This window comes from Neofelis nebulosa, chromosome 4 (assembly GCF_028018385.1).
Source record: "Neofelis nebulosa isolate mNeoNeb1 chromosome 4, mNeoNeb1.pri, whole genome shotgun sequence".
NCBI classification, from domain to species: Eukaryota; Metazoa; Chordata; class Mammalia; order Carnivora; family Felidae; genus Neofelis; species Neofelis nebulosa.
Window position 1 is genome coordinate 160,108,907 of NC_080785.1, and position 12,795 is coordinate 160,121,701.

At 51.0% G+C, this 12,795-nt stretch overlaps 1 protein-coding gene and 1 long non-coding RNA gene across 2 annotated transcripts in view; one reads left to right on the plus strand and one right to left on the minus strand.

Moving 5' to 3' along the window:
• LOC131510521 (uncharacterized) overlaps nucleotides 1–2,935 on the minus strand; it is a 19,416-nt gene extending 16,481 nt beyond the window's left edge. The window contains exon 1 of the long non-coding RNA XR_009261072.1: nucleotides 2,801–2,935. This is a non-coding gene — a long non-coding RNA (uncharacterized LOC131510521). The remainder of the gene's footprint in view (nucleotides 1–2,800) is intronic.
• Nucleotides 2,924–12,287, plus strand: ASF1B (anti-silencing function 1B histone chaperone). The gene is made up of 4 exons (XM_058727751.1): nucleotides 2,924–3,666; nucleotides 7,868–7,983; nucleotides 10,533–10,709; nucleotides 11,094–12,287. The coding sequence occupies exons 1-4, from the start codon at nucleotides 3,558–3,560 to the stop codon at nucleotides 11,298–11,300; spliced, it is 609 nt and encodes a 202-aa protein (XP_058583734.1). The 5' UTR covers nucleotides 2,924–3,557; the 3' UTR covers nucleotides 11,301–12,287.
• The last annotated feature ends 508 nt before the right edge of the window (nucleotides 12,288–12,795 follow it).

Below are 12,795 nucleotides of genomic sequence, written 5' to 3' on the forward strand. Positions count from 1 at the left end.
CTCTGCCCTCAACTAGCTGTCCATCTACTGAGGGATGATGAGAGAGAAGCACAGTCTAAAACCAATTTAAGTTCTGAATGTTACCAAGATAGTAAAACAGGGTGATGTGAGTAAGGAAAAGCTGCGTTATGGTGCCTGGGTGACTCAGTAGGTCAAGCATCCGACTCTTGGTCTCGACTCCGGTCACAATCTCACAGTTCATGGGTATGAGCCCCACGTCAGGCTCTGCACTGACAGCTCAGAGCCTGCTTGGGATTCTGTCTCCCTCCCTCTCTCTCTGCCCCTCCCCTGCTCTCTCCTCTAAAAATAAACAAAAAAAAAAAAAAAGGAGCTGCTTTAACTATGGTGGCCTGGGAAAGCCTCTTTGAGAGGGGCACTGGAGTTGAGCCATAAACGATGGGAATGAGACAGCCATGCAATTATCTGAAAACAGCACATTCCAGGGGGAACGGCAAGTACAAGGCCCTACAGCAGGAACAAGCTTGGTGTGTTGAAAGATGGTAAATAAAGCCGGCAGGACTTGAGAGTGGGAACAAGAGGAAGACTAGGTGGTGAAGCCTGAGAGGTCAGCAGAGGTCAAGGTGCAGGGCCTGAGCCACAGTAGACCTTAGGTTTCATTCTAAACCTGAGGAGCCTTTGAAGGTTTTAAGCAGGGTAATGACATGATCTGGTTTACAACTGAAGATTATTCAGCCAGCTGTATGGAGAACTCATTACAGACGGAGCCATTTACTTCATTAGCACCACAGACAACGCTTGTGGCTGATGAGCTTTTCAGGCGGTATGAAAGGGGGGGGGGGGTTCCACAATGCAAAAAGAACACTACAAAGTTGGAGTGAATAAGTAATTTAATGACACGTCTAGAAAACAACATCGTGGCAACTTCGCTCATCATTAAATGCAGTATTCACATAAACAATTGAATTACATTTGGAAATAATCTGAAAATCAGATTTTCTCAGTCACGAAAATCCGCCAAGAAATCATAGCCGATCATAAAAGTGGATTTTCTTGCAGCCAAATCATCTCAAAGGAAAAAACACTTTCAATGATTTTAGCCACAAAACATTTTTGTACTTAATGTAAGATACAAATACAAAACAAAACAAAAAAAAAACAAAAAAAACAAAAAAAAAAAAGCCTAGCATCACGAGGCCTTACAACTCACTGTACCAAAACCACAGTGGTGGCTGAATAAGAAAAGCTAGTAGCTTGAATTGGTGTTCAGGCCTACACGCTGAGTCTGAACACTGGCCAGGGGACCCTTGCAAAGGCTTCTCTGGGAAAAGCACATTTGAACAGGTAGACCTGGCACCGGCCATGCCAAGAGCAGGGGAAGAGGTTCTGGGTAGAGAGGGGTTCTGTGCTGGAAATGCCAGGTCAGGTTGGCAAAAACAAAAAGACAGTGTGGCTGAATTGAAGCTGGGGTCGGGCCTGGGGAGCGGCGACCAGAAACAAGGCTGTAGAGCCTGGAAGACCACATTCTCACCCGGAAAGCAGAAAAACACTCATGTTTAAAGAGTGACTAAAAAAAAAAAAATAATAAAATAAAATGAAATAAAAAATAAAGAGTGACTGATCCAGGGGCGCCTGGGTGGCTCAGTCGGTTAAGAGTCCCACTTCGGTTCGGGTCATGATCTCCGGGTTCGGGGGGTTCAAGCCCTGCGATGGGCTCTGGGCCCACAGCTCCGAGTCTGGACCCCACTTCGGATTCTGTGTCTCCTTCTCCATCTGCCCCTCCCCCACTGGCACTCCGTGTCTCGCTCTCAAAAATAAACATGAAAAAAATTTTTTTTTTTTTTTTTTTTTTTTTTAATTTTTAAAAAGAGTGATCCAACCGGTTTCAGACCCACACTGTCCAGGAATACAGGAACCACTTGCCACAGGGGCTTGTGAACACCTGGAGACAGTTCCAGCTGCGCTGTAAAAATAGAACTTTCCACGTCACTTAATTCTAACTAATTAACACTGACATTTAAAAAACGGTGTGTGATTGAGCTCAGGGAAAACTTTTAAGCCGGTTGCCGACAGCGTGGGCACGCGCTTCTCCATTTTCAAGTGTCAATTTTAGGAAACCCAAAGCCAGACCAACTATTTCCGATGAAAGTGTAGCTGTAACCCTAAAACAGGGGACTTCGAAGCCTCAGTACCCTCGCAGAAGAACGTGAGGCATCTCATTTGTATGTTTTAGGCCCATCACTTGTTGAAATACTATTTTGGCTATACTGGGTTAAAGATAACATTAAAATTCACTCCACCTGTGTTTTTTTTTTTAACTTTTTTTTTCACCAAGACGTCCTTGCTAGAAAAAATGTGACACGAGAAAGGCGGGTCGTGTTATTTTTCCCCCGGGTGGAAGCGGGAGTCTGGCCGGCAGGGCGCGACAGCGGTCCGACCCTGGCGTGGGGGCCGAGAGAAGTTTCTAGTTGCACTATGCAGTCACAAGTCGCGTCAGCGAGTTTTCACGGCCCCGTTCAATGAGCGGCGGGGGGGTTTGGGGGGGGGGGGGGAGGACGTGGCCTGGGGAGCTGAGTCGCAGAGGCAGGACCCCAACTCCCACTCACAGCGCTCGGTGTCCACCTGAAACCTCCCAGCAGCTCAAGGAGGCGAGAGCGGGACTCGAACCAGGCCCCACTCCCGGGGCCCCAGCCCCAGCGCGTCGCGCGACCGCCTCTCCGTCTTCCCTCGCGGGGGTGGGGGAGGGGGTGACCAACGTTCACAAAGTTCACAACGGACTCCCCCACCGCTGGGTCTGAGGAGGGGCCGGGAGCCCCTTAAAGAAGGTCCCGGCAACGCTCACCTGCTGACAAACGCCAAGGCGACAAACGCTCCTCCTCTCACTCTACACACGCTTCAACCACGCCGGCAGCCAACTTCCGCTCCTCTGCCGCGAATCCCCAGCTAAGTATTCCTCTCCACCCGCCCCCGCGACCAGTTCAGCCAATCACCTCTCAAAGAATCTGCTGCGTCCCTGCCACTCTCCTCCCTGCCAATCACCGCGGGCGCCGGCACCGCCCTTCCCGCCCTCTTAGGCGAGCGCCGCGCGCCACCGCTAGGCAGTTGGCGGCGCTGCCCTCTGCCGGGATGAGTCTCCCGGAAGGACTGGGCGAAGTGCGGGCCACGCCGGTGCGGGAACCTTCGGGATTGGCCGATAGGAGCCCCGCTCTGTGATTCCGCCCACCCCCTCCCTAGACACCCAAGTCGGAGACGCTGGGGATTGGCTCCCGGTGGACACCCGAAGAAGCCAAGAAATGGTTCCGCCTCCCTCGCGCATCCCGGAGAGGGAGCTCCACGGATTGGTCCGCGGAGGCTCGGCGCGCGCCGACCCCGCGCTCCAGGGTTGGCTGAGGGTGTGCTCGCGCTGCCGGAAAGCGTTGACGATGATTGGCCGGAGGGTGGGGCCGGCTATTTGAAGGAGGCGCGCGGACCAAATACGCACTTCAGTCCGCGGACAGAAGAGGCGGGAGCGGTTCTAGGTAACGCTACCCGGCTGACCACAGAGGACTTCGGCGCGGGCTCGGCCCCAGCTGTGGCCTCTGCCGCAGCCCGGCAAGGCGATGGCCAAGGTTTCTGTGCTGAACGTGGCGGTGCTGGAGAATCCGAGCCCTTTCCACAGCCCCTTCCGGTTCGAGATCAGCTTCGAGTGCAGTGAGGCCCTGGCGGACGGTGAGGCTGGGCCTGTGTGGAGATTCCCCCTCCCCCCGGCGGACCCCGACCTCCCCCGTGAAACAACTGATCTCCCTTCCAACCCTGATCTCCCTCTTTCCCTCCGCTTCAGCCCCAGCCTCCTTGTAGAGACTACCCCTGACACCCCATGGCCAACCCAGCCCCCTGCCCGGGGTCACTCCAGTTATCCCTGTGGAGACCTCATCACCCCCCTCTTTTTTCCTGTGGAGCTCCTGCTGGGCACCTATTTTCTCTGTAGAGACCTCAGTCTCCGTTCTTTAACCTGCAGCGACCTTCAGTCACCCTATCTTCCCCAAACTCTCTCCTTTTTTCCGCAACGGAGCCCCTCTATCACCCTTTCTCCCTGTGAAATCCCTTTCCCCCGTGGCAAGACCTAATTCGCCCCTATCTCCCCACTTGTCTCCCAGTCCCCTCCCTAGCCTGCTGATATTTAAAACAACCCCACCCCCACCCCCTTCTGATTGTTTTCTACCCCAAAGCACACATCCTAGAACCTGACTTCCCACCTCCTTAGCTAGGCCCCAGTTTTCCACTCTTGAGACCCACCTGGGGAGGCAGGGCAGGTTTCCAGCTCCAGTCTTGCAAGATAACTTGGTCTCCCCAGCTTCGGTCCCTCCCTCCTCTCTGCCTGCTTTGATAAACACTCCTATTGGAGGGGTGGCATAGCCAGGCAAGCCTTAGCCGGCTCCCACTGTCTGCCCACCAGGTTCCAGCTGATCTACTCGGGCGCTTCTTCCAACACTTTTGATGGTCTGACCTAGTCTGGGGGGGGGGGGGGGGGGGTTGGGTGGGCCAGGCTGAGCCATGATGCTATCTGGCTTCAAACAACCGGCTGAGAGGTCAGAACTTTTTGTGCATCTTTTCCAGGGTGCTTTCACAGACATACTTATTCATCTGTGTGTTATAAAGGTGGACATGGCTCTCATCTCACAGATGAGAAGACGGAAGCCACAAAGAATGAAAGACCTTTCAAGTAAAGGTCTATAAAAATCTAAAATGTAAGGTTGCCCAGGGACTCTTGGCACCACTTTCAGGAAGGAAGTACTCCATTAGACCAATTCTCCACTTGGTGGTTAAAGGAGAAGAAACAGCCGCTGAGGAGGTGGAGATCTGTGAGGCCATGGTGTGCTAACTAGCACCTCTCAGCGGTAGGTGGGTGGTTTGTGGGAAAAGCCAGCCACTTGGATTAGCTTGGGGCAGATACGGTTTGAGATCTGTGTGCTTTTGGGCCGGGCCGATGGATCCATCTCTCCGAGGTTCTTCTCCTTTTTAAATTAAGGAATCTACTTGTGACTAACTATAGAATAAGCCCAGTTAAATCCTTTCTGGAACAAGGCAGGGTGTAAATAAATAATTAAAGTGTAGAATGACACTGTGGAATAAGATTTAATTTTAAAGCCAGGAGGAGATGTAAGGAGCTAATAGGTTAAGGGATTCACAGTTCCCAGAAGGCAGGAGATCGGGTTTCAAACAGCCTGTTTGCGCTCCTTGCATTTAAAAATGGTTGCATTGTCATTATCTAGCAGTTTTATTCCTAGGAAAACCCCTGCCCTGTTACTTTACTAATCTGTTTATAGACTCAGAGCAGGAAAGGCACAAGTCCACCGCTGGTCGTTTTTTAATAGAAATGAGATGACTTCTCCAAGGTCACACAGCCGGTCTGTAGAAGTATTGACACTAGAGTTTGTCTCTGAGTCCTGAGTCCAGAGTTCCCCGCTTTTACTATAACCCGGGAAAGAAAGAATGCATCCCTCATTTTAGAAATGGAACATGAATAGAACTGAGCGTAGAATTTATTTCCACACCAGGACACTCTCAAAAGAGAATGAGGAGAGTGCTATTACTAATTACACCCAGACAATAAAGCTTTTGCTCAGAGAAATTCAAGTTGGAAAGCAAACTCTGGCCTGAAAATCCAGACTCTGGTTCTGTCCCTAGGGCTATCCATGACTCTGACCTGCCAACTTGCTCTCTGCCTCTTCCCGGACTTCTTCCCATGGAGCAGAGAGAATCCGTTTCCTGACTCCCAAACAGATGGAGGGGGCCTGGCTTTAAGAGTCTCTCCGATTCTGGAGAAATCTCAGTCCTGTCACCTTGACACTGGCAACTGAAGACCTGACAAAAGACCCAACCCCCAGTCACTGGCTGACCGTGTTTCCCAAGGGCTCTGGGCCCCTTTGGTTCTTTTCTCTCCTCAGCAACTCGTCCAAGGCATAGGTCCACGTTTAATACATTACGTGTGTTTTTCCTCTGTTTCATGGAGAAATTCAACAGCTGCTGTTTGAATAAGTCATGGAAGCAGATGTTCTGACCCACAGCTGTCACCGTGGTCAGACCAGGGTTCGTCTATATGATTATGAAAAACGGCAAAGTGATAAACAGAAAAAAGCCTCCTACATGGGCGGTTTCTGTGTTGTGTTCTGTTTTAAGGCAGGAAACATTCTCCAGCTAGTTCAACTAACGATAGTTTTTTGCATGGCTTTAATCAGGTTGTTGGTTTTGGTTTTGTTTTCATATATAGTGCAGGAGCATGTTGTCAGGTGTTCGGTTGTAAAGTTAGAGCGTGAAGACAAAATTGAATATTGTCAAGTTACCCTTGAAGTTGCCTAAAAAGTTAGGTGCACCATGTTTCATAGGTACAATTGAGTCCTGTATTCCAGAGGAATGAGTTTGTGCTGTATTGGTGATTGATGTCCCACATCTAATTCTAAAGAATGGTTATATTCCAAAATGAAGCCACTTAGGAATGCTTCTGTTTAAAACACTCTGGCAAGTTTAAGCTGATCCAATCTGTAGGCCTTTATCTCAATCATCTGCTATCTTCCATGGATGACTTCAGCAGCTCCTCTAACCCTTGAGTCAATATTTCACTATGGCCTTCTGTTAATTCTCTGATTTCTTAACGGCCCGCATTGAGGGAGCCGTTGCGGCCCGTTTGCCTGGCTGCCAGCCCAGCATGCTTTCTCTTCCGGTCAGCACCCACTCCGGTCACTGTTTAGGTTTTGCCAATGGTGTTGGACATCAAGTGCCTGTGGCCTACGCGGGGCCTGCTCTCCTTCAGGCTCCTTTTTCCTGAGTAGAGGGCCTGGGTAAAACTGCAAAGTGACAGAAAGTCAGTGCGTCAAGGAAGAGCTCGGGGCTCAGGTGTCAAACCTCCGTAGCTGGGGCCCCGCATAGCTGTGTTTCCAAAGTTGGATGCTCTTGTGGGACACTGGACCAAGAAACAGGGCAACTTCAACGACAGTTTACTTCCTGTGAAACTTCCCCCCCGCCCCGCCCCACCCCTGGCTGCTGGAGCTGTGGGTTGTGTAATTTCAAAGAACCCAAAATAAGTTTCAGGTCTCCTGCCAAGCCTCCGTGTACTAGCGTGACCTTGCCCCTGATACACTTGGACCTCCTGCAAGAGGCAGCGGTGACCAGGGATTTCCGGTGCTTGATGGGCCGGGTCTCTCCTTAAGCACTTTTCCTTTCACCTTGCTAGAACATACTCAGGGATGAGATCCCCCCCACTGGATGGGATGAAAGAGTTGGGGTTCGGAGGATCATCTTTTGGTGCCACATTTGTTGACTGAGTCACTGTCACCCAAGGGTCTAAGAGCCGGCATGAGTTGGTGCCTGATCTGGAAGACCTGGGGACTGGCTGGCTCCCCCAGCGGCCTCGTCTTCCCCCTCCTGCTGTCTGGCTCTCCTGCTGGATTGGAATCTGCTGCCATGCCCCAGTTGTCGAGGGATCTATTCAGTTCGGTGGCACCGGTCCCTGTGTGTGAAAGAGGATGCTGCTTCCTATCCCAGCACCCAGTGGGCAGAGCCCTGAAATGGCCCAATTCCCTGCTGTTCCCTCCTCAGCACGCCTCTGTCACGTGGCGCCTAATTCAACCTCTGCCATACGGTTCACCCTCAGGCTCTGAGATCCCCGAGTTCCCCCAGAGGTGCAGAGTCGAGGTCGCTTGGCAAAGCTAGGCTCACAGGAGAAATTCCCCCCCTAGAATTAGAGGCTTGTGCCCCTTCCAGTGTACAGGACAGTGGTGCCCAGCACTTAGTGCCCAGGAGATGCCAGGTGTTCTTGAGAATAAAACTCTTCCAGTATATTAAGGATCTGTCCAAAACTCGAGAGAAGACCCTTTCCCTGCCTTCGTGCTCCCCAGCTATTTCGAGTCCCTAACACCTCATATCCTTACAGACCTAGAGTGGAAGATCATTTATGTTGGCTCAGCGGAGAGTGAGGAGTTTGATCAAATCCTAGACTCCGTGCTGGTTGGGCCTGTTCCAGCAGGGAGACACATGTTCATCTTTCAGGTAAGAGAGACAAGGCCTGAGGCTTCGGCACCTAGAATTATCCTCTTCTGTCCAAAAGCACACGGTGTGGTTCAGTGGTTCAGGTTCAGAATTCTGGCTCTTGCTTTCAAGAACTGTCTGACCTCTCAGAAGTACTTCACACGTTTCCCTTTCCTCCACCTCTGTGTCATCCTTGTCACCATGAGCCACTGATTCACAGTCGATTCTCCTTATTCACGGGAGTTATGTTCCAGAAGGTCGCTGTAAATGCTGAATTAACGAATACCGAACCATTGCCCCTGGAAGAAATACAGATGAGGTTCCTACAAGTCCTATTTTTGTCAACCAGTAAATACGCAAGCTTGTTTTATGTGTGTTTGTTTAAAGACCCTTTATTTAGTATTATTGTTGGTTCATTCCCATTGACCTCCTGGCCAACAGCACTGTAACTCATTCCTGAAAAAAGCTTATCTAACACACGTATTTTCTCCATAAGGCACATCGTCACCTTCTTGCCCTTAGGGACCCTAGACAGTAGTAAGCACTATGCTTGGTGGCCTTTTTTTTTTTTTTTAATGTTTATTTTTGAGACAGAGACAGTGAGGGGGGGAGGGGCAGAGAGAGAGGGAGACACAGAATCTGAAGCAGCAGCCTCCACACTCCACGGCTCACACTGTCAGCACAGAGCCTGACATGGGGCTCAAACTCACTAACCGTGAGATCATGACCTGAGCCAAAGTCGGACACTTAACCAACTGCCACCCAGGCGCCCCGGTGGCCTTTTTTTTTTTTAATGTTTGTTTATTTTTGAGAGAGAGAGAGAGAGACACGCACGCACATGAGTGGGGGAGAGGCGGAGAAGGAGGGGGACAGAGGATCCAAAGCAGGCCTCACACTGGCAGCAGTGAGCCGACGCGGGGCTTGAACTCACGAACCGTGAGATCATGATCTGAGCCAAAGTTGGACGCTCAACCAACTGAGCCACCCAGGCACCTCTGGTGGCCATTTTAAACTGCAAAATCACCAACAAAAAGCACCAAAATGTGAGAAACATGGCATTAAAAAGACCACAAAAAGGATGCTCATTTACAATATGTGCTGAGATGAGGTGAGGTGATGACCTCCCCTGGGAACACGTACATCAGACAACTCAAGATTTTTCCCCACTCTGTGCATGTCTTCAAATGACCACGAAAACACCCCAATTTTGAGGTTACAGGTAACTACTACTAATTAGCAAGAAGGCAAATTCACAAATGAAGATTCACTATAGCTGCTACATGACTCTAATCCAGTGCCACAGGGGCTGCAGGAGCACAGGTACAGGGCAATTCTTAACGCTCCCTGAAGTTTGAGAGGCTTTGCTCAAATCCTCACCTACCTCCCCCTCTGCTCCTCCCACCCCAGTCCAAGCAACTCCATTTCGTGCTGTTAGGAGGTGTTACCTCATCGACCTGTATCCAGGCCCCAGTGAGCCCACCTACTCCACTCCACAAGCAGGGCTGGCGTCCCGAGCATTCGGCCCGTGCAGCCACAAGGGCCTTGCACCCGGCACAATGTTCTGCTGTCGCTGGCTGAAACTTACTAACTTGTGAACAAGGGACCCCATGTTTCATTTGGTTATATTGGTTTCATTTTGCACCCGTTACACAGCTGCTCCTGTCCATAACAACACACCCCAAATCTGTCCACGTCTGTCCTCTACTTCCTGGTTTAAGTTTGTCCCTGCTCCAGGATGACTACTGTAACCTCCTGCCCAGTATCCCTGCTCTAACAGCAGCCGGCCGTCCTCCTGTCACAGTGTCCCACACTGCCACTCCTTTTTTTTTTTTTTTTTTTTAATGTTTATTTTTGAGAGAGAGAGACAGCACAAGCAGGGGAGGGGCAGAGACAGAGACACAGAATCCGAAGCAGGCTCTAGGCTCTGAGCTGTCAGCACAGCCCTACGCAGGGCTCAAACCCATGGACTGAGATCATGACCTGAGCCGAGGTTGGACACCTAACCAACTAACAGACTGAGCCACCAGGCGCCCTGAGAGTTGACTCAATTTTGAAAAAAAATTTTTTTTTTAATTTTTAATTTCTGTAAGAGCGAGCATAAGCAGGGAAGGGGCCCGACACAGGGCTCGAACTCAGGAACCATGAGATCATGGCCTGAGCTCAAGTCAGACCCTTAACCAGCTGAGCCACCCAGGCACCCCTGCCAGTCTTCTTCACAGACCCCTTATCTCATGCTAAACATTCTTGGTCTTTCCTGAGCCTTTAACTGGTCCAAAAGACCCTGGGTGGCCTGGTACCAACCTGCCCACCTGTTCAGCCTTATCTTATGCTGCCCTCCCCCCTGCTGACTACACTCCTCAGCACCACTTCCTTCTTTGTGGCACTTGTCACACTGAGCATTTTACAGGCATTTGCAGGATTGATTCTGTCTTCCCCACTCGATTAAAAACTCCCGTTGGCAGAGACCATACTTTGGCTCAGTAAAATATGTGTTGCTTGAAAATCATTGTATTCCTGGTTGAGGTGTGGCTGTACAATCAGTACTAAGGCCCAGGATGTGTTTCCTCTAGGCGGACGCCCCCAACCCATCCCTCATCCCCGAGACCGATGCCGTGGGTGTGACCGTGGTCCTCATCACCTGCACATACCACGGACAGGAGTTCATCCGTGTGGGCTACTATGTCAACAACGAATACCCCAATCCCGAGCTGCGGGAGAACCCACCCCTGAAGCCAGACTTCTCTCAGGTGGGGCTTGTCTCTGCACTTCCTGCTTCAGACAGGCTGGCTCCTTTGCACCTGGGGGAGTTGACTCATTGGAACTGGGAGCCAAGGTCACTTCTGAAGGTTTTCAAGCCATCCTCAGATCTTGCAGCTCCAGACTAGAACTGGAGAGAGAAAGGTCTTTTGTTTCTCAGAAGCACCCCTCGCAGAATCAAGATTAAATAGGTCCCAGCCCTAAGTCATGGTACACAGGCGCTCCCTGGAGTTCTACATGTAGTTGTTGATGGAGATGGAATAAGTGAGATCTGTTCTTCCTAACTTTGGGGCAGGGGTTTGGGGGGGCCCCGGCTCTGTGGGAGTAATGAGAGGGCATGCCGACAAGGGTTGACATTCCTCTTTCTGCCCCAGCTCCAGAGGAACATCTTGGCCTCGAACCCCCGCGTGACCCGCTTCCACATCAACTGGGACAACAACATGGACAGTCTAGAAGCCATAGAGAACCAGGACCCTGCCCTGGGCTGTGGCCTCCCCCTCAGCTGTGCTCCCATCAAGGGCTTGGGTCTCCCTGGCTGCATTCCTGGCCTCCTCCCCGAGAATTCCATGGACTGCATCTAGCTGCAGGGATCCAGGCCCAACCTGGGTCCAGCTGGGATTGTGGCCAGTCTCCCAGAGCATCTGGAGGGGACAGGTGGGCCTCCCAGACAGTCTCATGGAGGCCATCTGGAGGACTCTGGGGCCATCAAATACACCAAGGCTAGGCAGACATGGCTCTGAGGAAGGAGCGGGCCTCAGGTCTCTCCCAACCATGACCCAGAAGGATCATCTTACCTCTACTGCCCAGGCCTGTAGGAAGCGGGTACTTCAGTTTTTAATTCTTTGTGACTTGTGTCTTTTCTCCTTTCCACACACACTATAAATTCCGCCTGCAGGCCTTTGTGCCACCATGGTCCTGTGAATACCACTGACCCAAAATTCTTCCCACAGACCTCCCTGCCCTGCCTTGAGACTTTCTTGGTCAATGTCTGGCAAGGCTCCAGCACTATTGAGACAAAGGCTGTCATTCCTGTCCCTTCCCAAACATCTGAGCAGATCCACCCAGCTTTTTGGAGTCACAGGCAAGAAATCTTGGTTAGAAGGTGGACTTGGACATAATTTCTGTCCTTCCAGGACAGTTTTTAGGTCTTTTCAATCCAACAGCCTCTGGAAAACCTCTGTTCCCAAAGCTGTGCTCAGCAGGATGCTGAGGAATGATGGTCCAACTCTCAGTCACAGCCACCTTCCTGTCATCTCCTAACTGGATCTGGCTTTCCCTGGAGGCTGTCACAGTGGGAGGATGGCATGTTGGAGGAGTCCGCTGTGCTCTGTCCATCTCGGTGTCGGCCTCGGGCCCCTCTGCAAAGACCTCATGCTCTCAGGCCACAGACAGACTACAGGCACAGGAAACAGTAGGGACTCTGGAAACCTCTCCTCCTGCCATGCTGCCCCTGCCACGCCCGGCCCTCTTGCTGCTACGTGGATGCTGTTGTGATTGCAGTTTGTATATTAAAAGGTTTTTATATTAAACATGTTTGGTTGGTCTAAAAATAAAAAGCACTTCATCTAGACTGTTTCTGCTTTTGTCTTAGGTGGGCTGACCATCTCTTGTCCATCTCTCCTCGTGACGTGCTGAGGGGGCTCTTGCCCCAGACAGTGGGTTGACTGTCCTGTGTTCCCTTGCTTAGCTTCTTACCCTAGTCTTAATTGGTTACCTAATTGTACTCCAGACTGAGGTTCAGGGAGGGATTTTTCTTTGTCAAAAGTTAAGCAACCCAGCTGTTCCGGATAGAGCATAACCAGTGAGTTTTTAGACTTTGACCTTGACCCACAGGAAGAAGTTAACATCATGCTCCAAGGACACACACAGCAACATACTAAATTTTACTTTACTTTGTAACCCCACAGCCCAGGGTAGACTGGTCTGGCTGGTGAGCCATTTCCCCATAATTCACAGAAGTGCCCAGACACTTACCTCCCAGAAACTGGTGGACCTAGGAACATGGGTGCAGACAGCTACTGGATAGGGTGCAGGTTGTAGAAGCCTATAGGCAGGACAGCAAATTGGCTCGTAGAC

What these genes read in the sequence shown, in the direction of transcription:
- ASF1B (XM_058727751.1), top strand. Translation starts at nt 3,558, where the DNA reads ATGGCCAAGGTTTCTGTGCTGAACGTGGCGGTGCTGGAGAATCCGAGC. An exon ending in CAGTGAGGCCCTGGCGGACG is followed by an intron (nt 3,667 to 7,867) that starts GTGAGGCTGGGC and finishes ATATCCTTACAG; the next exon opens with ACCTAGAGTGGAAGATCATT. An exon ending in TGAAGCCAGACTTCTCTCAG is followed by an intron (nt 10,710 to 11,093) that starts GTGGGGCTTGTC and finishes TTTCTGCCCCAG; the next exon opens with CTCCAGAGGAACATCTTGGC.